General features: G+C 38.6%; 1 protein-coding gene across 3 annotated transcripts in view; it reads right to left on the reverse strand.

Annotated features, from left to right (window-relative positions):
* Positions 1-27,346, reverse strand: part of Roe1 (grpE protein homolog, mitochondrial Roe1) — a 129,808-nt gene that overhangs the window by 70,288 nt on the left and 32,174 nt on the right. For 2 of the 3 annotated variants that reach the window (XM_068227609.1, XM_067148490.2), the window contains exon 3: positions 14,282-14,347. The exons of the other annotated variant lie outside the window; for it this stretch is intronic. In XM_068227609.1, coding sequence (XP_068083710.1) covers positions 14,282-14,347 — 66 coding nt within the window. The remainder of the gene's footprint in view (positions 1-14,281; positions 14,348-27,346) is intronic. 3 annotated transcript variants of the gene reach the window in all.

The following is a 27,346-nucleotide window of genomic DNA, read 5'->3' on the forward strand; positions in this document are numbered from 1 at the left end:
CAGGGGACAGTGGTGGCCATATCAGAGTCCTGCAGTGAGGTCCAGCCCATGAGCTGCTTCAGCAGTACACTGCAATGGGCTTTGAAAGGCTCGAACAAACAAAGCCCGTGAAGTCATCACACGGGCCGGTCTGGGCCAGCGCTCTGTCATTCGTACGCGGTGAGCCAAGGACAGTGCTGTGGTAGTTCTATGGGCTGACTGCTTCAATGTGTACAGTGTACTGCGTGTCACCGGAGTGCGGTGCAATACGGTCGAGTCAAATTTGCTGTGGTTTTCAGTTTGACTTCTCCCTCTATCCTGTTATTGGAAACGAATGTGGACTGTAATTCCAAAAGAAAAGAAACCGTGGCAAAAAATCGTGAAGTAAAAAAAGAAGCAACAAACGAACTAAAAACCGCACAATACAAGACTTCTGAACCGGATCCTAAACTTAGAAGTCGTATTTGGTTGGTATTCAAGCCTGCAGTTGACGGTGATGGAAAAGACGTTAATTTTGTGTGCTGTACGATCTGCGGTGAACTTAATGTACACACTAGCAGTTACTCGCGGCTTCTCGCGTGGATTTCGTAATATGATAAAAGTAATCGTTCCTCGGTATTGTACTAAGACATTATCTGAAAATCCCTGAAGTATAAAACCTCACTGAAAAATTGAGTTTCATTTACCCCAGAAACTCTTTGTAAACAAAGTTTGTCGTATTGCCTTTTGGGGCTGAGATGACCATGCGACATAGAACTGTACACGTCAGAAAGTCTTCTCTCAAGTAAAAAAAAAAACACGTTTCTTTATTTTTAAAGGAGATTATAAATACGTATTTCCACATCTGTAACATCTTCAGGTTTTGAGATATACGTATCCGCATAAAAAGAATTCAACCCCTTTATCAGCCCTTCCTCCACCCCCTCCTACGTGAATTTTCCAAAAACAAAAAAGAGAGACATGTCTCATTATTTTTAAAAGAGATTATAAATACCACTTCACATCTGTAACATGTTAATTTTTGGAGATATACTGTAGATATGCTCAGGGATTATGTATACAAATTGTGGTTGGCAGCTATGCCCAAACGTACACACATAATCGCGCTGCTGTAGAACCCTGGAGCTGGCGATGCCATGGTTACGGCAGTTCATTTTCTTATCCGATTCCGAGAGCAGGGGTAGTGTGGTGCCAGTATCTCCATAACGGTAGGTTTCAGGGCCGTAAAACATAGTTTTCGGGCCCATAGGGCTTACCAAGATTTATTCTTTGGGTCAAGGGGTTAAAAATGAGCTTAGTGTTGTCCTTGCACGACAAATTCGATATTTAGCCTATATTAACCTATTATGCCTTCCCTGTCACCCCCACCTCGAATTGTTTTGAAAATAAAATACAGCCCATGTCCCTCAGGGATAATGTATATTTACATTAGTAAAAGGATTTTTAGAATTGGTCCAGTAGTTTCTGAGATTACCCTCTAGATATCCACAAACTAACAAAATTTGCGCTCTCTTTATTATATTAGTGTAGATTAATGGAGTCTGACTGATTTTGTCTTTTTTATGATTAGATAAAAAACTTACGATGAACGAGGTGTGCTTGAATGACGAGCATTCTAATGTTTCCGTGTCCGGCTCCATGGCTAAATGGTTAGTGTGCTGGTCTTTGGTCACAGGGGTCCCCGGTTCGATTCCCGGCAGGGTCAGGAATTTTAACCTTAATTGGTTAATTTCGCTGGCACGGGGTCTGGGTGCATTTGTCATCTTCATCATCATTTCATCCTCATCACAACGCGCAGGTCGCCTACAGGAGTCACATCAAAAGACCTGCATCGGCAAGCCAAACATGTCCTCGGACACTCCTGGCACTAAAAGCCATACGCCATTTAATCAGACTCCACGACTATACCACAACCTGCCAAAATAATGAAATTTTCTTCGTGGACTGACGTTCATGATGCTCCTATTCCAACAGATGAGCTGGAAAGATATTTAAAGCAAAATTGTGGAATGCAAGAAGATAGATATAGCATCCTACTGGAGAACAAATGGACAAAACTATCCAAAATTTCATCAGATCGCTAAGAAAGTAACGTGTATGCAAGCATCATGTTCAGCTTCAGAGATAAATTGCAGTTCAGCAGGCTTCATTATCAACGCACGACAATGCTGATGCTCTTCTTTTCATTCACAGTAATTAAATTCCACTACATTAACAATGACCAATAAACTACTCACACTAAGTAAAAGCTATGTTCAGGATTGTTTTTGTTGTTGGCAAATGGCACGTCATTTCTGTTTATATTTTCTTTTGAGGTAAACGCGAATTAAGTCCTATGAATATGCTTCATCTTATTTAGATTCATTTTCAGTTAACTTGATGTCAATTGCAAACGAATATTAGTTTATAATAAAGTTTCTGTTTGTTGTCAATTATTATTATTATTATTATAGTGCAGGAGAAATATCTACCGTTTAATTTCAAAATGCGATTAGCCTACTTTGCAATATGTTAGTAGCGTATGGAATTCGTAGAGTGAATAATCCGAATAGTAGTGTGACATGAACATTTCGTTGTGCACAGCACACGTTATTGTGGAAAACTACTCAAGGTTATTCCACGGAGCCCGCCCAGAGCGGTGGACTGCGGTGGGCTGTATGAGCCCAGTGTTGTGGGCCAGTATGCTGCCGCATCAGAAAGAGAAAGGCACTGCACGGGCTGGGCTGCCAGAGCCCGTGGGTTCGAAGTGCTGCGTGGTGGGTCTGGCTGCAGGAGTCTGGGCCATATATTGTTGCTGATAATTCTATCACCAAATACTTGTTGAATTTCCTGCAATGAAACATAGGCTGTAAGAGCCGTTGCCAAGTCCTGTTAAAAAATATACGGAAGTACATTCTTTCACATTTAATCCAGAAAAAAAGATTCACAAAATGTTGTTCACATACCTAACACTGTTACAATTTGGTTATTTACAAATATCTGCATTGCTGCTAAAGCTGAATCTTCAGTTTTGTTATCCAACTCACAGCTTCATCACTGGCCTCATGGATGTCCTTTATTGTCCCACTGAACCTTCGGTGTGGGCACTGTGACGATATGTTGAACGGTCTGAGGCACGTCAGAGCAGTCGCAATAAGGCTCGCTGGTAATCTTCCACTTGTGTTTCCAGAAGTTGCATCTGCCATGTTGAGTTCTGATCCGATTAAGTGATGACCAGATTTTTCACGGTAAGTTGAAACCAGGAGGTTGCATAACTGGGTCCGAGATTAGACCTAATCTGTCAGGGTTTGAAGCTGCCACCCATTGCGCCAGGCAGTGTTAGTATGAAATTCATCTTGGACTAACCTCTTGCCTAGTAACCAAGAAGGGTTCCTGGATTTCAGCCTGAGATCTTCATGTAAGTAGTCTTGATGGATTGGTAGGAGAGGATTGTCACAGCATTTAAGCCATTCTTTCTTCAGTGCCATTTGTCTTCGGAGATGAGGAGGTGGAATATTTGAAAGAACTGGTAACCAATCCAAAGGTGTGGATTGGATGGTTCCTGATATAGTCCTCATTGTATCGTTTAACTGAGTGTCTATCTTCTTTGTATGGGCACTGTTGAGCAGATTAGGATTATTGGCCGTTTTGAGAATTTACATACCCACATAAGTGAAACCATGCTCCGTCTGAGAAGAGAATGAGAATGCGATCAATTTCACCGTCATGCACTTTATTCGAAATCCATTCACTAAATCTATTCTTACACACAAGATTACCTGGTTTAAATTCCTGAACCACAGTAACTTTATAGGGTTTTAACTTATGTAACTTCGTTCTCATTTGTACGGAACATAAGAAATTCCAGTTTGCTGAGAAAGAAGGCTAAGAGATTTTAGAGGAGAAATTTTCAGGCGCTGTCCACTATCTTCAAGATTTTCTTCTGTTAGCACTATACATCGCCCTCTGTGATTCTTATCATTAATATTTCTTGTTTCACAAAATTTAACTAATTTACGAACCATTCCACGACTAACTCTAATACTGGGAATTTCTCTTGAAATACGGTAATCTCCTAACAGCACAAGTGCATTCTGTACAGACATACGAATTGTAATTAACACTCAATGTTGAATAGAATACCTGTATATATATATATATAGGTCTATTATTATTTTTCATTTATTCTCACTTCAGTTGCACAAGGTGTTGCTCTCATTGAAACCCAAAACAAATTTAGTTGCAAGACAAAGACAGACAGAACCACTAGTCTCTGCATGCTCCTCTTTGAGGCAGGTTGCACCAAACCATTGACGGACAGAATCACAGGATCATATCACTGCGGCTTCATCTCGGAATGCTCAAGTATCAACCATATTTTCACTCTGATACAGAAGACTGAAAAATTTTACAAGATGATTGGGAACATCACCTCATATCCATCAACTTCTGTTATTGACTGATTCATGCCGTGGAGGACATTCCTTGCCCAACTGATCACAGCCCCTCCAGTTCCAAGATAATTGGATGACCTGGTGGTTTACACAAGAGCTCTACATTTCTGGTACTGAACGTGATGGCTGCCAACAAAATGGGTATCGCTGTTCTTCATATTAAGAGTATTTTTAGCGACACTTGCTTCATCAGATTCGAAGCATATACTTTGGGGAGTGTCCCTTGTCAAGCGCGCACACACCAGTAAAAAAAAAGAAAGAAAAAAGCCTGAAATGTTCCATATGACTGAAGTTTCCTCCACAGAACCAACAATAAGGAAAGTCTAAGGACATAATGACCTTATAACCTTCAGGGTACAGTGCTTAACATGGGGCCTAGTAAATGGAAAATAAAAAATGGTTCCAAATTTATTTGAGCAGTGTTTGATATTGGCTAAAAAAATTTGATCAGCCTTACAATAAAACACACCAAACCATTGACAGAAAGAATAGCAGGATCCTATGACTGGCTTCATCTCAGAAGGCTCAACTATCAACCATATTTTCACTGAGACAGCAAACTGAAAAATTTTATAAGCTGATTCGGAACATCACCTCATATTCATTAACTTCTGTTGCTGACCGATTCATGCCATGTAGGACATTCCTTGCCCAATTTAGGAATAAAATTGTTAAGTACAGTTTGGAAATCAACTATATTGTCATCCTTCAGTGTTTGGAATGGGCTGACACAAGGCGATCCATTTGTATAAGTACTGTCTACATAACTAAGCTCTGAAGGAAGTAATCCACGGTACCCATTGCACCACAGATACAGAGATGGTGGTAAAATACAGTACACTCATGGCCTTTGCACACAGAGTGAGTATGCATCGATACCTCTCGATTCCTGCAGAATGCCAAGAAAGTTGGCTTAGTCAGAAATGCTACGGAAACAAAGTATACAGTTGTTTCACGTCGTTAGACCCCCTTCATTCTGTTAGTGTAGATGAACATTATTTTGAGCGAGTCCAAGAATTCAGTACCTAGGTTCCATGATGTCAATCCTCCTTAGCTGAATGGTCAGCATTGAGACCTTCGGTTCAGAGGGTCCCGGGTTCAATTCAAGCCAGGTCGGGGATTTTAATCACATGTGATTAATTTTTCTGGCCCAGGGACTGGGTGTTTTCTTTTATTCAGACAACACACCAAACTACCAAACACCACAGAAACAAGCAATAGCGATTTACATCCCTCCACATAAGGTTTGGTGTAAGGAAGGGCATCCGGACATAAAACAAGACCAAAGACGTATGTACAATACAGTTTGCACCCGCGACCCCACAGGTGTTGGGAAAAAGAAGAAGTAGTAGTAGTAGTAGTAGTAGTTTCATAATGTAAATCCACGATTTCAGGCACGTCACAAATATCAATGATGAAAAGCCACCAAGTCCTCCGAGATTCAGCCGCAATCCTGAGTTTATGGAGCAGATATTTCTGCAAGATCAGACTACAGGGAATTTTTCCCAACCACCGATTCAAAGAGCCAGCAGCATCTAAGGACAAGTTCTGCCAATCTCAGTAGTGGAAGTTCCACAGAAGATGAAGGGAAGGCAACCAGCCCTGGCAACATCCCCGTTGAAACCTGGAAGATGCTTGGCCATCATGACATCAAAATTATGATATCCCTATTCGACAAGATGGAAGAATGTCAGTGCCACAAACCTAGACCACCAGCATTACGATGCATATTTAGAAGAGTATGAGGGATGTCAAAAAGGGTGCCAACTACTGATCTACATTAATAAGAAATTAAAATGAAGGTCCACCAATTCAATACCATTTAATACAATGTCAAATCACTTACACAATGGGACCGGTTTTGACCCCATAATGGGTCATCTTTAGCTATGGACTAAAAATGACAATATACAGCGCAAATACAATCAAATTAACACTTTAAAAATATTATGTACATATCACAAATTTCTTATTAATGTGAATGTTTGTCAATATGGATCACAGAGTTTATATTGTACGAGACTATTCATCCAATTAACTGCTCTGTCATAAAATGAAGATGCACAGGCAACTATCGAGGATTCGCTCAATCAACAAGATCATGCCTAACCAGTGTGGCTTCCTGAAGGCCAGTGGAACGACAGATACCTTCTGTGCTGTCTGGTTACACATGGAGAAACACAGGGAGAAAAACAAACCAGTCCATACAACCTTTTTAGATCTACAGAAGACATTCGATCAAACTGCTCATGAGATGATCTGGCAGGCACTTTGGTCACACGGCGTTCCCGAAGTGTATGTGTGTTGGACAACTCCTGCACCGTAACACCAGAAACATCATGTAAGGTTTTGGTGGAATCTCACCGTCTTTTCCTATTCGAGTTGGCACCATCAGGGATCAGCAATGTCACCCCTGCTATTCAACCTTTGCATAGACACGGTGACGGTGAACATCCAAGCAGCAGTCTCAGGGTCATTCCTATATGCTGATGATTTGTAGGCTAGTGAAGAGCATGAACACCTTCAGGAACAAACACAATCATGGGAAGCTAGATTTGTGAAACACTGACTGTGGCTAAATATCAAAAAACCAATTTCATGGAGTGCGGACTGCTGACAGACAGAATCATCCAAACTGGTGAAGCAAATGCCACTGTACATGCAATTGTAATCAGTAGACTCAAATTCCAGCATGGCGTGGCATGGCGCGGTGTCTAGCACTATTGTGGCAACATCGCAGGGTCTTTCCAGCACAAGCTAGCTACGCATCCATGTCGCCCTACTCACAACAAATACAAATCGATATAAAAAAGTGAAATCATTAATGTATTTCACAGTCATACAGCATAACTATTAGATACATAAAGATTACAACGAGACCAAGAAAGCAATTTATCAACCAGCTCGAGCCGACAAAAATTTACCTTAGAAAATTGGTAACTTTTTTTGGAAACACAAAATTCTGAAATTTATAAACTATATTTAAAATACCCCACTGTATATTGTGTTAAAATCTGGATTTGGTCAGACGACTGGTTTTGGAGAAACGATGTCTTAAATTTGACGCATGGTTGAAACACGCTTAAAAAAGGGAACTCTCTGTGTTCCACTTGCGATAAAACATATTACAATATACCATATTTTATCGCATAAGCTCCCCCCTCGCATATTCCCCTCCCCTACGATTTTTCATCATTAAAAATGATTTTGTTTGTTTTGTTTGTTTGTTTTGTTTTGTTTTGTTTTGTTTGTTCTTACAGGAGCGGCCTTCAAAATGACTTGATAATGGACAACAATGAACACAGTGGTACTTGACATAAAAATGTTTCCATTGTCACTACATACCGTAAATTTTAACAGTGAAGTTGTACACTTGTTTCTAGGTCAGTTTGTTACAAGTCGTCATAATGTCGAAATATTCCAACTACACGGCAAAATTTAAATTAAATGTGTTATCTTACGCCGATACAAACGGAGTGAAAGCTGAAGGAAGACATTTCTCCGTTGATCCTAATTCAATACGGTATTGGCGGAGAAAAAAGATAAACTCATGACTACAAAGGCAAGCTCCAAATCTTTTCGTGGGCCTAAAACAGGGAAATATCCCGAAATTGATAATGGTGTAATTGCTTATGTCAATGAACTTCGGAATGGTGGTTGTGCTGTCTCTTACGAAATGAATCAGAACAAAGCTCGCGAGATAGTTGCCACGCTCAACATTGACAGAAAGGATTTTAAAGCAAGCATTGGTTGGGTGATTCGTTTTATGAGACGGCAAAATCTCAGTTTACGGAGGAGAACATCATTGTGCCAGTGTTTACCTCGAGACTACACAGATATGGTAATCGAGTTCCATCGTTACGTAATACAAGTGCGACAGCAATATGACTATGTACTCTTTCAGGTTGGTAACGCTGACCAGACGCCAGTGTTTTTTGATATGCCGCAAACACCACCATTGTTCCAACTGGCTCAAAAAGCGTCCTTGTGAAGGGCGGAGTGTCTAAGATGCACAGTGATGATGTGCATTACAGCAGACGGCAATAAACTTCCACCGTATGTCATCTTTAAAAGAAAGACATTACCAAAGGAGACTACCCCGCATGGAATTCACTTACGAGTTCAAGAAAAGGGCTGGATGACAGCAGATTTGATGGTGGATTGGTTGGAGAAAGTCTGGGGAAGACGACCAGGGGCATTATTACAAAAGAAGTCCCTTCTTGTCCTAGACAGTTTCCAGGGTCACCTTGTGGAAGCTGTAAAAGAGAAAATGAAACTGATGAAGTCCCATCCTGTCATCATCCCTGGAGGTTTAACGTACATTCTTCAACCTTTAGATGTCAGCGTCAAAAAATCTTTCAAAGAACGTCTTCGACCCCTGTATTCAGAATGGATGGCTACGGGATCTCATCAGCTGACTCCAGGAGGCAAGATAAGGAAGCCATCAATGCCGACGATGTTCGAGTGGATAATCCCAGCGTGGGAGAAAATTAGTGTCGATATTGTTAAGAAGAGTTTAAAAAAAAACTGGAATTTCTTGTGCCATTGACTGTTCCGAGGACGACATGTTGTGGAATAGTGAAAATGAAGATGATGTGTTATCTGAACCTGAAAATAGTGATGATGGTGACGAAAGTGAGGCCGCTGAATAGTGAAAGAAAAGAAACAATGAAACAATGCATTGCTGCTCTTCATTGTAGCCTAATGAAACCGTGGTATTCTTCTGTGTTAATTGAAAATATATGCCGGTAGGTACCACTTTTTCACATACCTGTATTACCGTAAATATAACTTTTACCTAATACATCGTTTCCCTTCCTTTCTGAATGCCTAGAAGCACCACTCGCGTAATTCCCTCCCTAGTGTTTTCAAGAAAATTTTTCAAGAAGAAAAGGAGGGGGGGGGAATTACGCGATAAAATACGGTAATTTAAAACTCGAAACCTACATGACCTAACGAGAAATGAAACACATAAAACGATGGTATTATTAGAATTTCAGTGAGCTATTGGTTATTTCATAAACAACCTTCAAATTTGAGTGCACATAATATTTTGGTCGACAATAGGCACATGTGATGTCCACAACAGATAAAACAGACTGATTCAAACGACTAGAACACTGCCAGTTATTGACAAAGGAAAGCTTGTTAATATAGCTAACGATTAGTCCTGGGAAACAACTGGGTATAATACATACCTATCTCCAGGCCAGATCATTTCCTTCCCAAAACCTAGCTCCAATTAATGACAAATTCACACTCTGACATATCACAGCAGAAACCAATGAACAGAATTCAGGACTGTTATCATTGTTTCAAAGTCCTTCAAATGCAGCGATCATCAAAAACACAACTGTCTAGCCACCATTTCTGGTTCTTCTTCTAAGTAGCAAGGAAAACAGAACACTGTTCTGTATATAGGCCTTCGCCTTTGTTGTTTCTCTTGAACACTCAGTGAATCATTCTTGTTATTTTCATGTTAGTTGACTCCACTTTATGAACTAAATAGCCAAAATACACAAGCCTTTAAATCCAGTAAGACAAAAGTCTCAACCTTGAACAATTCAACATACAACATGCAAAATTAGATTTCTACTATAATAATCAGCATTCTATTAACATGTGCTGAAAATTGATCAGGAGCTACATAATTTGTCATTCAATAGGTGTTCCATAAATCTTTCCGTCAGCAGCATTCATTTAGAATAGATTATCTTAATGCTTGGAGGATTCCTTTAAGCCACAAGCACTTTCTTCCTAATACTCCAGGTTATAAGAACTCACAACACTCAAAAGGGTGACTGAATGGGTGGCTATATTTCTAGAAAACAGAACTCTGAGAACTAGAGTACGCGTAACTTTATCTGAACCTGTAATAATTAAGAGGGGAATACCTCAAGGCAGTAGGCTATTATTGGAACTTAATGTTTTCTTATAGATATAAATAGTATGAGTAAAGAATTGGAATCAGAGATAAGGCTTTTTGATTTGAGGACATTATCACTTATAAAAATTGAACTGTTGACACTGAGGAATAGTTATTATACAAAATAAAAATATAGACACATAACATGTAATGTAACATACTACTTAATCAAGATTTCCAACAAAAGAGTAGCGTTACGGTACAAAAATTTTGCAAAGTTTGGGCTGGGAAGACTTGGGAGATAGAAGACGAGCTGCTTGATTAAGTGGTATGTTCTGAGCTGTCAGCGGAGTGACGGCGTGGAATGACATTAGTAGACGAATAAGTTTGAATTCAGGATGACAAACTGGGGCAAATATTTGTTTATAGAAAGGAGAGTTAGGGATTGGAATAACTTACCATGGGAGATGTTCAATAAATTTCCAATATCTTTGAAATCATTTAAGAATAGGCTAGGAAAACAACAGGCAGGGAATATACCACCTGGGTGACTGCCCTAAGTGCTTACAGCACAGATTATCATTCTATGCAGGGGAGTATCTGCTTTTCTTTGGATTTTTCCCATGTCTTGAATCAAGTAATCCTGGTGAGGGTCTCATACACTGGAACCATACTCTAGCTGGGGTCTTACCAGAGACTTATATGCCCACTCCTTTACATCGTTACTACAACCCCTAAATACCCTCATAACCATGTGCAAAGATCTGTATCCTTTATTTACAATACCATTTATGTGATTTCTCCAATGAAGATATTTCCTTTCCTGAACACCTAGGTACTTGTTTTAAGATTTAAGATTAAATAAGGCTGATGATGCCCAATAAAAGAACAGCAAAACATGTCACAGCCCCTTAAATCTAGTAATTTTTTATGTTCATTTAACCACGTAACCGTGGGATTAATTGTATTGAATAGGTGGGGTAATGAAATACTCCTTTTGTATACTTAGTGAAATAAGTGGTATGTTCCGAGCTGTCAGTGGAGAGATAGCGTGGAATGACATTGGTAGACAAATATGTGTGAGTGGTGTCTTTAAAAGTAGGAAAGATCACAAAATAAAGTTGGAATTCAAGAGGACAAATTGGGATAAATATTTAAAATTTCTTTGAAATCATTAAGAAAAGTCTATGAAAACTAGAGCAGTAGTGCCTGATTGAAACTGTTGAGAGAAAATTAGCAATTGGTGTCTAAAACAGTTTTTTCCTACTGGCTTTACGTCACACTGACACGGACAGGTCTTCTGGCGACAACGGAAAGGAAAGGGCTAGGAGCGGGAAGGAAACGGGCGTGGCCTTAATTAAGGTACAGCCCCAGCATTTGCCTTGTGTGGAAATGGGAAACCACGGAAAACCATCTTCAGCATTGCCAACAGTGAGATTCGAATCTACTATCTCCCAGATGCTTCGTTTGTTTTAATGACCACAATATTGTAAGCCCAAAATAACAGCTTGATTCGAAGAATAATGGTACAGACATGTGAAGTGCAGACCTGATGATTACATCATTAATTTGATTTTTAAAAAGGTAGTTGTTCAAGAGTGTTTTTAAAATTAAACAGTATGTCTATTATGTACCACGAACCTACTACGCTGGCGTAGCAGTGATACTCCCACGACACGTCCTAGGTGGCTGATAGGATGGTCCTAACCGGCTTGTGCGCGGACTTGAGACAAATAAAATACCTCTCACGGACAAAACACACAACCCTCCCGTGGGCGGGGGACGCAGACGAAGAATACACCCACGGTATCCCCTGCCTGTCTAAGAGGCGACTCAAAGGGGCGACCAAGGGATGATTATATTAGAACCGTGAAACTCCTTATGATTAGTACTACCACGCGGGGAACACCATGGGTCGCTTTTCCTTACGCGTAGTATCACTATGTTAGCAAATACGTTTGTGATTAGTAGTAAACGAGAGCGCGACGGCTTTTACAGTACCTGTGATTAGTAGCACTATATGAACGACACCAGGGGATGACGGAACCCATGGTTCTGGCTTGCCTATGATTAGTACCCACTATGTGAGGAACACCACGGGATAGTAAGAGTCCCTGTGGTTAGTACACTTAGGTGATGAATACCATAGGTTTGCGTTGCCTGTCAATGGCGCCGCAATGTGCGAAACACAGTAGGTCTATAATACATGTGCGAATTTCATTACCTGTGATTAGTACCATAATGTGTGGAATACTGCGAGTCTATACTACTCTTGATTAGTAGCTCAACATGACAAATACCATGGTTCTACTTTTCTAGCGATAACTACCATTATGACAGGCCGATGACTTGGATTTTGGACTCCTTTCGACTGCAAGCATCATCGATTCAGTATCGTGCTATAGAAGCAGTCCTTTGGTTAGTAATACTATTGTTTTACGTCAGATTCTGTGCATGGAAAGCACTGTGGGTCGGTTCCACTGATCGTTTTAAATTCACATCCGTCTGTCCGTCCGTCCATGCATCCATCCATTCATTCTTCGTCCTCACATTCTGAATTGTGGTCAGTGGAGGATTTTGGGTTTATAATTTGTCATTTCATTTCGTTTCATTTTGTACCATTAGGGGCCGTTGACCTAGATGTTAGGCCCCATTAAACAACAAGCATCAATCATCAACCTATTATGTACAAGAAAACTGAGCACCACATGAAGATCTCATGCTTGATGGCAACAAACTATCTAAAATTAATAAGTTCAAGTACCTTGAAAATAAAAATCCACAGCCCGTTTCCAGTCATTCGACTGGGTCATGAATGGAATGAATGTAGCCCCCATCTTACCTTAGATCTGTTATCTCAGACGATGGAAGGGTAGGCACCAACATAATACACAGAACCACCACAGCCTGGAACAAACATCACTCACTAACTGGACTTTTTTTTTGCGATGCAACAATGCACTTTAGAACAAAAGGCAAAAGTTACAAAGCAGGCATAGGGCCTTGTATGTTGTTTAGCAGTGTGGTCTGGTCAGTAGAAACTAACCATGAACAGAAGCTGGACAATGCGGAAATGTGCATCTTGCGATGGGTTAGCCAGCCCACTTTTAAAGACAAGGAGCATGATGAATATATCAAAGGTAATCTAAAAATAGCATCCATCATGGATCAATGATTAGAATCATGTTTGAGAAGGTAGATGCGTGATGTGCAGACCCAATGAAGAGATCGTGAAAAATTCTTACCTATCACTATGGGGTAAAGAAAATGAGACAGACCTGGAACCCCTTGGCTGACGATTGTCGATAGACATGTAAGAGTTGGGTCATACTGAAGAAGATACACTACAAAGAAATAAATGGCATCGCAAGATTAAAAAAGCTGTCCCTGTACAATTGGAAATGGTGAGACAGAAAGGGAAAAAAACCAAAACCCAAGAAACTAACTCAAGAGACCAAATTCATTAAACATATTTCTATAAATTCCACAACCAGATTTGACCCGAATGAAAATGAGAGTAAAGCAATGGACTTGTGCTGAACTGGCTGAGTTATGTATGCCTTAAGAAACACTACCATCAAATACAAGATCGTACAAGAAAATGATAGTCACGTTGAATGTTTCACATTGGAAAGTGGTTGACGGTTATCCAATAATTGACAATATCTTGTCAAAACACACACTAATGGAAGTTCTTAGCAATTATTACTGTTCTTTGAAATATAACGGATAAACATTAAATTCACGAAATTAATAGCAATTCTAAAATAAGTTTCAGAACTGAGAAATCTTCCATTGAATGTGGAGGATAAAACAAATTTTGCCACTATAATGCCGTGGACTGTCGTATTCTAACTATGCAATTAATTTCACGATATAATTCAATAAGGAAAAATATTAATTTTAATGGGATTATTTCTTACTGAGCTGCTTACTTACTACAGGGTTCCAATTTTAATCTAAACTGGCTTGAATTCTTCTACGATATAATGAAAAAACATACCAATATCGCTTGATTGTCACTGACTAAGTCCCTGATCTGACCGCATGGCTCTGTCGTAAGCACAGCCTAGAAATAGACATAAGTGATGTTGGCTAAGTCTTATTCCAACATTTTTGGAAAAGCTCCATGCCCCTTACAGACCAAAAGAATCAAAAGTGATGAGCAAAATATTGCATTATAGTTAAGTTTAAGACTGAATTCCCAACGATATATATGAGGGACAATGAATATAATCCATGGTCTGAAGGAGCAATCTGGAATAACTATCCTACAGGCAACATACATTTCAATAAACAGGTTACTGATTTCAACCACACACACAAAATGTGTGTAATGCCTATCTTAAGAGAAAACAAGTGGCACTCATTTCTCTCTGTATGATATATACTGTACCAGTATCGTCATGAGACCATTATATTTTCAGGCGATCTCTGCACCGTTTCAGATGGCCAATGCCAGATCAAACACTCTGCAACTTAAGAGTTTGTTCGAGGTCTTATCACGAAAGGTATGATACAAAACATTTGTCAAATAGTGCAACAGAAAAACAGTAAAAGAAAATATAATGGATTATTATGCAAAATTTCATAACGCCAAGAACATAGAAAACAATCAAACATATTGCTACATACCTTGTGCAGTTATGCCTTACAAACTGTGGGATTGCTTTACTTCAAAATATTCTACGTAATAAGTGCAGTGATCAATGAGTACGGATTGTTACAGTTTTATCTGAATAATCTTCAGCAAAATATTTCTCAGATTTTATTTGAAGAGTGGAAAAAATGATGTACAAAAAAATTTGTAATTTACCAGTGGAGTCTTCCAGGGATACACTGCAAACAAGCAATCAAATCCTCGGGATAACTGATCAAGTCCTGCTCAGGACAGTTCACTTCTCCTTAGAAAACTCTACTTTATATCTCAAGCTATATGTTTGCCTCAACCAATATTCAATGCAACCCTACTGCAGACAAAGAAGTGTTCTGAAGTTATCTGAATTCTAGAATGCCAATATGTTTCAGGCTTGAGTTTCAATTGCTCAAAAACTAGGGGGACATCATGAACTTTGAGGAGGACATCAAATTTCTTTATCCTTCAAAAATTGATAATTATTACATTAACCACTTGGCTCACTGATTAAACAGAGTGAAATAACTGTTTCACCTCTTTACTCCTACCTGTATGGTGATCTACATATCAATATGCAGAAGGAGACAAATGGCACAAATCAGTGGAGACAACAGTAAACTTAATATTATCCTTGTAAGCACTGTATATATCTAATAAGAAGCACTAATGAAAATTTGGGCAATAGCTTCAATTCCTCATGCTATTTTCTCCTGGTAATATTTAATTTTAAAATAGATCGCGAGTATGTTATTTTCCTCTTTTATTTTATCCAACTGTAATTTTCTTTTGTGATGCTTATTCCTTACTGCTTATTTCTTAAGTGTTTCATGAACATGACTTAACTCTTCACTTGAAATCATTAGATTATATTATCAATAAAGACAGATTAGTAAATTGTTACAGGTTAGTGCGCAGTAAGAAAACTATGCTGTTCATCGTGTATAAAGGAGTATTCAGCAATGAATTTGGTTACATTAAAAAGCACAATATGAATAAGTGAACACTGAAACAAGTGTTAAAATTGAACTTTTGTGAAATGCACCTTTCTGTGATTTCAGTAAGCAAACTCTCCGTTTCAATAATCCCAAAAGCTCCACACATCATTTGTGATTAGGCTTGGACAAGGCCTTTGTCAAGACATCACCTGGCATGTCTCCAGATGCTACAGGCTCCAAATTCATGGCACCAGACTGAACGATTTCTCAAAGTGATGGTGAACATCTATGTACTCTATTCACATATGAAAAACTGGATTCGCGGCTAGTTTCTGAGCAATATAAACGATGAGGTAAAATGTCATCATCTTAAAATCACTTCCTCCTAACTTGGACAAAAACTTTTCTAGGTGGACAGTTCTTTGGTGGCATCAGTAAGTGCCATGTACTCACCTTGAGTGGTTGATACAGCTACTGTCCATTCATTCCTGGAATCCCATGTGACAGGACTTTCATTCGTAATAAAGACGTATCCAGTAAATGAGTGCCTTTTAAAAATCGACTGTCCATAATCTGTGTCCACGTAGCCTATTACAGATCCCTTTCCAAACCTCTAACCGATCTCTAGGTCCAAAGTGTCCTTTAAACAGTGCAAAACTCTCTTTGTCACCTTACAATGAGACTTTCTGAAACAATCATTGTACGGCTGAAGGAACTAACTATATGTCAGGATGTGTAGTTATTAAAAGATATAGTAGACATCCAATGAGTCTGCGGTAGGGCGAATTTTCACCAACTGAATTGGCCCATACATTGGCCTTGGTGAGCTTTGTTCCCGCAGCGACAGTTGTGGATAAGGGATTGCATTACACAATCTTGAAACGACACAGGGTGTCCTCTATGTACATCCTCCGATTAATCTTTGTCATCTACGTCGAAATCTATCCTCAGACAATGCTTTGCTGAAGCCTTTAATTTGAAAGCATCACTTAGATGACTTTCAAATTCAATTATACTTTCAGGGTCCTGAAATATCAGCAAGATATCGGCGACGTACACTACACCGATAGTTAGCTCCTCATCTTGGTCCTTCACATATATGTATGGGTCTCCTGTTGTCTGTATTGCTTCTCAACTACATCATTTTTGATCAAGGTGTCAGTGCCAAGCTCGAAAATACTGTTTCAAGTCATACAAAGCCTTCGTCATGTGAAAGGCAAAGTCCCACGTTTTCAGCCTTTGCAACACGGCCTTAACTTCACGGATGAATGCTTGATCGTGATTCTTCTTCCTAATGATGCAATAGAGTACTTCTTCCCTCTTGCTAGGCAACATCGTCATCAAAGATACCACTGAGATAGGCTGTAGCGACATCATACTGGCAAATATTCACCTTGTTCTGTGCTGCATATGTGATGGCCAAAGGAAATGAATTCAATTGAGTAACTAGGGCAAAAGTTCCATGATAATCCTTCCCATAATGTTGAGAGTATTCTTTTGCAACGATCCAGGCTCTTCTCCAGAAGTCCATCCTTTTTGTATTTATTTTGTATAATGAATCAGCTTCCAGTCACATTCTTGGCTATGGTCCTCGATAAAAAAATCCCACGTTTTTTTTTTTTCAGTACTGATTTCAGTTGCCAAAGCTTCCAGCCATTCACGTGATTCTGCACAAGACAAAGCCTGTGAGATAGGGACCCGAGTCAGATATGCGAAGCCTGCTTTATCATCATCATCATCATCATCATCATCATCATCATCATCATCATTGTGCTTTATCAGTGCTCAGTCACCATGATCAAAATTGGGTCTTCCTGGTTGTCTAGTGCAAATCTCGTTTCTTTCTGGGTCAGTGCCGGCATGATTTCTCCACAGGGACACCGAGAAAATCTTACTGGTCTGAACCTTGTGATAAAAAGTCTTCTTGTTAGTCTAAGATTTTGGTGTCAACATCTTGTCCTCGATAACGATTGAGCTAATTTTGATGGATGGCTTGTCTGCTACAGTGTCGTTCAGTGGACTGGACGGTTCTCGTAAAGTCACTTTTCTGGCTTGAAATCTCTGCATCTGTTGCTCGTCTGAGTAACTTCTCCACAGGAACTTGACATTCCTTGACACTTCGATCTTGCCCTTGATCCGAATCCAGACACAATACCCCTCTGCTTCCACATTGCATCCCACAAAGATTCCTTTCATGGAGCGAGGCCTTTTCCTGGTGACCTGTCCATGACAAACACTTTGCACCAGAATGGTTTGAAGTCAGTTACATCGGGCAGTTTAACATGCCAAAGCTTGTATGGTGTCTTCTCCCTCCTACTTTATTGTCGGACACATGTTTCTTTTGAAGTTTGCAGTGTTAACTGCCTCCCCCACAAAACGTTGATGGCAACCCTGATTATATCAGCAAACACCTTGCCAGCTTCACAAGTGTTCTATTGGGTCTCTTCGCAATGCCATTCTGCTGGGACTATAGAAGGCTATTAGTGATCAGCGTATCTCACGTTTTTCCAAGTAGTTTGTCAAAACATTGGTTCAGGAATTCTAATCCATTATCCGACTGAAGACACTTGATTTTCTTCCCCTGCTGCATACACATATTAGATTTGAAAATTTAAAACTCAGATTTTTCTGTTCAATCCCCATCTGGAGTAATATCAACATTATAGTCATCAATGAATGTGTAAAAATACCTTTTTCTTTGCTATGTGAGGGAGCATGCATCCGAATTCACTACGTCGCCAATGGCCAACTTTCTCTCGGATGCTTTTGGTAGTGGCGGTCTGCTCATCTTCTCCTGCAAGCAGACTCTGCAGTCGAATTCCTCATTGACAATTAAGATTGTTATTCCTCACAGACTCCCCTTCATCATACCTTCGTGAAGATCACGGATATTTAAATGTCCTAGCTGGATGTGCCAATAATCCAGGGAATTATTTTTTGGAACTTTCAGTACCTTGCTGTCCTAAGCAAAATTCTGGCACTCGTCATGGTTCTGTCTTAGAAAATAATACAGTCGCAGTCAGGTGTACTTGCTCTTTGTGTCCACAACTTCGGCTTTCATTTTCTTGAATACAACATCATAACCTTTATCTGCGATTTTACTCACTGATATTAAATTTTCGTGCAAATCAGGCACATACCGAGTATTCAGGAAATCAATCACTTTGACCTCACTATTTACCTTTGCGATGGTTGAAACAGGGGAGCCCTTCCCCTCAATATCAACACTGCACACTTGGCGGGGTACAGTTTACCAAGTCCCTCAGGATTGAGTTTCAAAAAAGCATTAATGTACTTAGACATACGAGATGTGCAGCCACTGTCAACATACCAGGTATCACAATTTGCATCGTTCCTAACCTGAAGTGCCCGAGTTGATGATGTGCCTCTCAGAACATACGAACACATGGGGTCAGCACTATCAGCATATTGTTAATCGGTTTTCTATGGTGCTCTGTACTCTCTTCTACAATGATATTTTTCTACATTGAAGTACTTCATCTGCTTGTCCTTTTGTTCATGTCATTCTTCTCCTTCGACTTTTCAGAACATAGAAAAATGAGAACTTTTAAGGTTTCACTTTACTTTGTCCTGCCTGCTGGCTCTTCAGAAATGTGTGCACGTGTTTTATATTCAGGAATCATTCAAGAAGAACACTTTCGCACTGCAAGATGTGTGGTTAAGGTTATTTTTAATATGTATAACTTTTGTTTTCTCAACGATTCATTTGTTTCTATACTCGTCCCTGTTTTTTATCTCCTTGTAAGATGTGTATTGTTTAATGTAACGCCTTGTGTAATATAAATGCCTAAATGCTTGCCTATTCCCACATTTTGGCTGATGATGACGCAAACCAGTGTTGAAACTAGTTCCAAGTACAAATACATGTTATAAATAAACTATAACATTTTTGTATTGAAAAGGTGGACCGTTTTAAGTTTTCCTATCATCCTTTCTCAGTTCAATACGGACAAAAATGAAATTCCTAGGTTTAAATGACCTTTATCACCTTGTTGATTTTTTTTTTTTTTTTTTTTGTGGTATTACCAGCAACCGTCACGTTCTGCACTTAACTTTCATCTTTGTGCACATCAAAAGACTTGCTGATTTTGATTCGCAGAATCTCCAGAGTCAGTAAATCAGCCCACGATTGAATGGTACAGCTAACTTTTAAAAACATTCCGGCAAGATCTGTAGCAACATAATGGTCAGTAGATCATGATTTATTTCTATCTCCATCACCATCAACTTGTCTACGATATAAAAAAATCAACAAGTGCGTGCTCCCGTGCATCACTGCTTTCCTGCATTTACAACGAGACTAACTGATTTATAAGGGCCGCCTTCCACGATGATCCTTTAGATTGGTAAATACTTTTACCTGTTTGATTTTGGAAGGGTGCATAGCGAGAATGATGTCTGTGTTTTTAAGTCACCTTCCAACCATGGCATAATCTTGAGATTACCTATTCTAAATTTAATGAAAACTCCACAAAATAAAAAGCAGAGAAATCAGGCCCATATCTTAAACCAGCACTTTTCAGAGTAAAATGGCAATTAGTAGAAAAAGTGCAATTGTTTGCATAACAAAAATATGCAAGTGCAGAAAGGACATAACTTTAAGCTTTGATAGACTTGACCTTCAGAATAGACAGGAAGATGTGTCATGAATACATACACCATCTCAATCTAGAGACTTTTTTTCACTTTATAACATAATCACCATTTCTTTGCACACATTTTCCCCACTGTTCCTGTAAGCCCAAAAATACCCTTGAGTAGACCTCTGTTGCAGCAGCCCGCACACACTGCCTACTGTGCCACCTATGTTTTCTTGTAACATTGACCCTGCTTCTCTTCCTTTATAAAACCAAACAAATGACAGTGTCATTTTGGGACTGTACACAGGATGTGGCAGAAGTTTCATACAATTTTTCCCAATTTTCTCCTTGGTGAACTGAGCAAAGTGAGGGTGTGGAATGTCATGTTGCAGGATGATCTTTCCACGAGTTCATCGTGCAAAGTATGATGCAGCTAGTTAAGTATTTGGACATAATGGCAAGCATTAATGCTTTCACCAGGTACAAAATTCAGCTAGAATGCACTGCTCTGCACCCGAGAAGATGGTGCAAATTTTCCCAGCAAATTACACTTTGCTTTCCATTTGTTAGCAAATTCTGATGATGCAATTCCATGCTCTGCAATTTTGTTTCCAGTTCATAATGACAGAACATGCATTTATCACCTGTCACAATAATCTTTCATTTCAATTTTTCTGATGTTTCCAGTGATGGAATTCCTCTGAACTTTGTGGTCTTTTGTCAATAAACCTGGGATTAAAACATTTTGACAGCATAAACTTGCAATCATTTCCTACATGCACTATATTCTATTGCAAATTCTGCGAATCCACAGACATGTCTATATTCTTTAATGATTTTGTCATCCTTTTCAGGTTGTGTTCAGTGGAGGCAGTTTAAGGACAACCAATATGAGGCTGAATTTGCATTACGCATTCCCATTTTTGAAAGATGTAACACACCAAATACATACCTGCCAACTTTACAAAATCAAAAATCAGGAGATTTTGATATGAAAATCAGGAAAAATCAGGAGATACAGTTTGTCAAAACTGCTTATTCTACATGTCTTGCACAATACAGGAGTACTATGATATATATTATAACACTTATTATCATGAAACCTGACTGTTGCTATACAAGGCTACAAGGTTAAAAATTACTTACCTCTATTCCCTCAACCGAAGTATGCAAGTGAGATGATCGGTCTCTGATAAGCCTTCCACATGCGTGAATCAGTCATGCACTTAGATGCCATAACTTAGGAAATGCATAGATTAATATACTGCATCACGCGCCCGCGTGATTATGCAAAGCGCAATGCTATTTTTATCAAGTAATAGTACGTATGTCTCCAAATGGCTCCTAAAATCTCTAGAAAAGTCACTAGCTGCTATCTTAGAAATTCTGTCACTAAATTACTAAAATAAGCTCCAAATCTAATGACTATAGTCTCTAGAATTGACTAGACTGATGTTAACAAACACGAACACAGTACGCGAGATTTATAATCTATATCCGTGTCACAATATACGCTACAAGTTTCAATTAACATCGCAGTTTTGCACGCAATTTTAGTATTAATAAACGTTGCATGGGGTTATGTTTGCCAGTGATTTGTCCAAGTGCATTATTTGAGGCGGTCCGTTCCAAACCTCGTCTTATCCATTTTTTTAAAAAAATGAGTTAGAGGTAGCATTGCCTTCTTGGTGATGTTTGTGATAGTCCTAACACAAAATTAAGCACCAAAACGCGCCTTTTCCCATAGAAATCTGTCAGCAAACTTAGACTATTGTTCCATAACTCGCCTTATCCACGGCGCTTGTTCCAAAACTCGCCATATACAATCAACCAATAGGAAAGGATAATTTCAGCACGTGACTCACGCTACAATTTACCCGCGTTTTATGCCAGTCTTTCCCCTCTTTGACTTGTTCTTGAACTGTGTTAGTCTTTCATGCAGTTTTGTGCTGTGAATAGAGTGTAATAAGATGACCGAAAATATTGCTCTTGTTGTGGAAGGTATATAAAACTTGCTAATACAGAACAGTTTCACATTCAGGTCTGCCAAAAGACATTCTTGAATGTATTGCATGTCAGGAAAGATCGGGTTCAGAGGATTGCCAGAAATCCCTTCACGACAGGGAAACTTCCAACAGAAAAGAGGGGAGGAGCTAGGATCAAACCAGAGTACACTGAAAAGAAGCACTCCGTGAAACGTTTCATTGAAAGTTTGCAGTGTTGTGAAAGTCACTATTGCCGCGGAAAGTCACCGGTCAGACAGTATCTACCTGGAAATTTAAGCATCGCTAGGCTTTACAAAATGTATAACAACAAATCGCCTGAAGAACTCAGGGTGAAGCGGTGGTTCTTCCGTGAAATTTTTACGCGTTGCTACAACATAGGATTCGGAACACCAGTTACTAACGCTTGCTGAAAGTGCATAAAGTTCAAGGAGAAAATTAAACTTGAAAGTTCGAACGTAGCACTGAAGAATGATTTAATCTTGGAACTTCTAAGGGCTGCAGCTTTTTTTCAGAATGCTCCAAGAATAAAGGGATAGCATGGCAATATTTTCATTTGACTGCCAAAAGAATCTTGTGAATCCAAAATTTCCAGATCAGATTGCCTATTACAGTCGCCAATTGTACACCTATAATTTTACCATTGTGAGGGGTACCTCACATGCCAAGTTGACAAAGGAGAATGTTTTTACATACACATGGATGGAGCATGAATTCAACAAGGGGTCTAATGAAACGACATCTGCAGTTTACCATCGATTATCACAGACTGATTTGTCAAACTTCACTACTATACGAATTCGTGCGAGAACCGCAAATCTACAATGATTGCAATGTGCTCATATTTCTTGACACACACAGCTCCGCCTAATATAGAAAGTGTTGAATAGGCCTTTCCTATGACAGGCCACTCATTTCTGCCCTCTGACAGGGTATTTACTCAAGTCGAGAGAGAGAGATATGGAAATGCTCTATAATCTGTAATCCAGCAGAATATGAAGACATCTTTAGCAAACATGCTGAAGTCTTCAAGTTTGGCAGAGACTCCTTGGTGAACAATTGGAAAATGGTTTCTGAAAATATGATGAAAATGCCTGCATCTTGGCACTGTGAATTTTCTTGAGTGAAACGATTTGTTATTAGCAAAGACTCGCTGGGAAATTCCACCCTTAGAGGAGAACCTCCTTACAACTCAGACATCGGTTTAGGAAAATCGGTAATGAAAAAGGGAAAACGCCTGACGAGATATGCTAATGACACCTGAATTATTGCCAGGAGTAAACTTGAATCCCGCCAAAGTAAAGGATGTAAAACGTTTGCTTGAAAAGCATTTTAGAATGGATTGGGATAGGAATGTGTTGCTTTCTTTTTATAAGAATCTGTTCACCTCAATTTCTGTAGACGAAAACATTGTTGTAGAAACAGAAGTTCTTTATGATGGACCTCAAGAGGAGGGAACAGATTTGAGAGTTTGATTAACAACAAAGTGATGTTTTATTGTTCAAGTTACTTCTATTGCGAGTGCAACGTAGCCTATAAAGGAAGAATTCTCTCCAAATACTATGGATAGGATGTAAATATGATAAATCACACTGCTGTGTTTAATTTATTTGTGAATATCATTACACTGATAGCAAAAAGGTACATGAGTGTAGTGGTGAGTTATATTACAACATTATATTCTCAATCCTTTCATTTTTCTTATTTAAAAATAAGTTGTGTAAGGTAATATATTTTGAATTTTTTTGGGTGCTCCAAAACTCGTCTTATCCAAAATACAAATATAATTTATTGACGTTCTACTAATTATATTTATAATTCTTCAGTAAGACGACCCTATGACATTGGACTTGAACGCGTCGTAATACATTTAACAAGTGAGACTTATATTACAAAAATTACAGGTTTTTCGCTTTTCCTGAAAAATCACTTATGATGGATAAGACGAGTTTTGGAACGGACCGCCTCATTTATTGTTGAATACATTTTGGAAATATTTGTACCATGGCATTTGAAAGGTTTAAACTGTGAATCAAGGTTAATTGCATGCAGCAACGGGCGTTAGAATATTTTGCGACGCGGCAAGTGTTGGTATTTCTGAATTACGAGTTGGTGGTTTATTCCAAAACACGTAATTATCATCATCATCATAAAAAAAGGTGACAGAGAATGCAGCAATTACAACAGCATATCACTCTTGATGATCTGAAATTTATTGTCAAAAATAATATTCAAAAGAGCTTAGAAAGCTATGCAGAAACAATCAAAGAACACCAGGTAGGTTTCATCAAAGGACGAATAATAATGTCATCTGCCTTAAGTCCCAGTAACTTTTACAGTTTTCGGGGATATAAAGGAAGATCTACTGATCATCTATTTATTCTCAAATAGTCACTGGCAAAGTATTGGGAATATAACAAAGAACATTCATACCTGCTTTTAAACACAGATTTCACATAGGCATAAATAAAATGTGGGAAAAGATGATCAAATTTGGAATATTAGATAAATTAATAAGGGTGACTGAAATGAGCAAAAAGACCTCAACATTTAAAGTTAAGTAAATGGAGAATTATCTTAAGGTTTTTCAGTAAAAACAGGTGTAAGCTGAGGTGATGATTTGTTACTGCTCTTATTTAATATGCACTGGCTGAAGCACAGCAGCAAGTAAAAAAAACTCAAAACATTGGGATCAAGATAGGAACAAGTAACGTCCTTGCTTTTGCTGAAAATTTAGCAATTGTCACTGAAGAACTAGACAAGTTACAAGTTATTAGCAACTAAAGGAACAACAGAAACTGGGAACATGGATCTAAAAATAAATTACGAGTATACAAACACAAAGCTCATAAAAAACAGTAGATGGTAAGCACACCGAAAGCAGAGAACGTACTAAGCATTGGAAAACACAACTTTGAATTTACCTACCTTGGTGTAGTGGTATCCATCAAAAACACAGGAGGGAGAGATACTGATCAGATTAAAAAGCAAGCAAGCAAGGTAAGAAAGTTATCAAATCCCAAAATATACTCCAGAGAACTGTTACAGAAGATGTAGATGAAGTGCTAAAAGGAGCTTCAGATAAGGAACATGACTGAACATGTCATTCCAGCCAATTTGGAAGGGACTATGCTTGTTCACCAATTGCCAAAGCAAGTAGAGAGAAAAAATGTCTAGACATCAAATCATGTTGGTCAATAATATTCTTTTAAACATTCAATTAAAAAGGTATATGTAGAAAGATGCAGTATTTTGGCATTCATCTCATCACAAAGGCCTGAACAAAATGTGGCTTTCACTGATGGTTCAGTCTCATTTATTGCTGTAAATGCTACCGAAGAAAGGGCAGTGCTCGGTAATGACATTCACAGTATCACTTATAGTTATGAATTTCATTGGGTTCAGTATTGAAGCGGGATTACAGTAAATTAAAATTCTTTCAAGGTCCACCTATTCAATACAATGATATTTTATTGTGATTGAATCACATGACATGTGGCAATCTCCACATCTTCATTCGGACTGATATGAAGGGAGCCTATATATTTTAAGACAGCAGTGTAGGAAGATGTGGAGACTGTCGTCCTTCTGTATTTCTGTGTGTATCCCTGTCTCCTTTTCTAATACTCTTTCTTCCAATGCTGACCTGTCATGTTTATCCTTAAATGTGTTTCTATTCATGTACGTGTCTTTCTACAAATGACTTATTTGTCACCTGTTTGTTTCTTTCCATTACTTTTAATTAAGAACGTTGTTACATTCGACCATATCACACGTTCACACACTACCAAGTTGGAGAAACAGGATTCTAGTTTGGCTTTATAACCTCCTTTTCAAGACAAGGATGACCTTACATCCTTTCCCCTCATCATGAACAGGTTATAAAAGTGTCACAGAAATGGATCCACCATGGAGAACAGGAATACAGTAGATGGCAAACTGTAATGTCAAGCTACTACCTTCTGACATTCCTTCTTTAAGGAAATAAAGTACATCAGGAAAATAAGGGTCTTTCAAGAGAATGTAGGATCAATTTTTCATTTACAGTAGCTCAAAGTCTACCTATCTTGAGTATTATTATTATTATTATTATTATTATTATTATTATTATTACTGGAAATGTTTTCTTTACACCTTATTGAATGTAAATGTTATTGTGTCTGGGGTACACAAAGTGGCTTCCTTTTAAGGGTATATCAAGGGAGTAGAATTATCCAGTTTTCTGCATCAAAATCATTTAAATATTGTTGGTAACTACATGGGTGTCTCTGGCATGTAAAATTTGAGGAAGAAACCATCAAAGAAAGCAATTTAAATGCCTGTACCTCCATGGAATTTTAGATTAGGGCATACCATTTTTTTATGGATTTAGTAAAGTTAATCAGATGCACGTTAGTAGACTAAACTAAACAAGGTCAAATTACCTTCCAGCTATTAATGAAATTCAACAATATTCTCAGGGAATAAGTTCAGAAAACAGTTCAGGCCTACCTATTATTTAATTCTGTGACAGTCTCCGGATGCAATAAATCTGTCAGCTAAACTCATCTAGGTGGAGAAGTTCTACTAAATCTTTGTGTGTGACACATAATGTGATTTGCTCTCTTCTGCGTTGGTGTTGCTTCTTAACCCTTCATTTACTGACATAACTCTTCAGTCCTCTTTCGAAATAGTTTCAGAATCTAGTGAGAGACGGCAGCATCAATCATGCACGATATACAACAGCTAACTGGCTGACATGCATGGCTACACAGTAGTGGTGAAACCATTATAGTGAAATGTTGGAGCACCAACAAAAAATTTATTTTTAACATCATTTCTACTGCTCAAATGGTAAGCTAATATTTTTCTCTCATAAATTATTGCTTAAAATGTTCAAATTATTCTGTACAA

The sequence above is a fragment of the Anabrus simplex genome, chromosome 5, assembly GCF_040414725.1.
Source record: "Anabrus simplex isolate iqAnaSimp1 chromosome 5, ASM4041472v1, whole genome shotgun sequence".
Classification (NCBI taxonomy): Eukaryota; Metazoa; Arthropoda; class Insecta; order Orthoptera; family Tettigoniidae; genus Anabrus; species Anabrus simplex.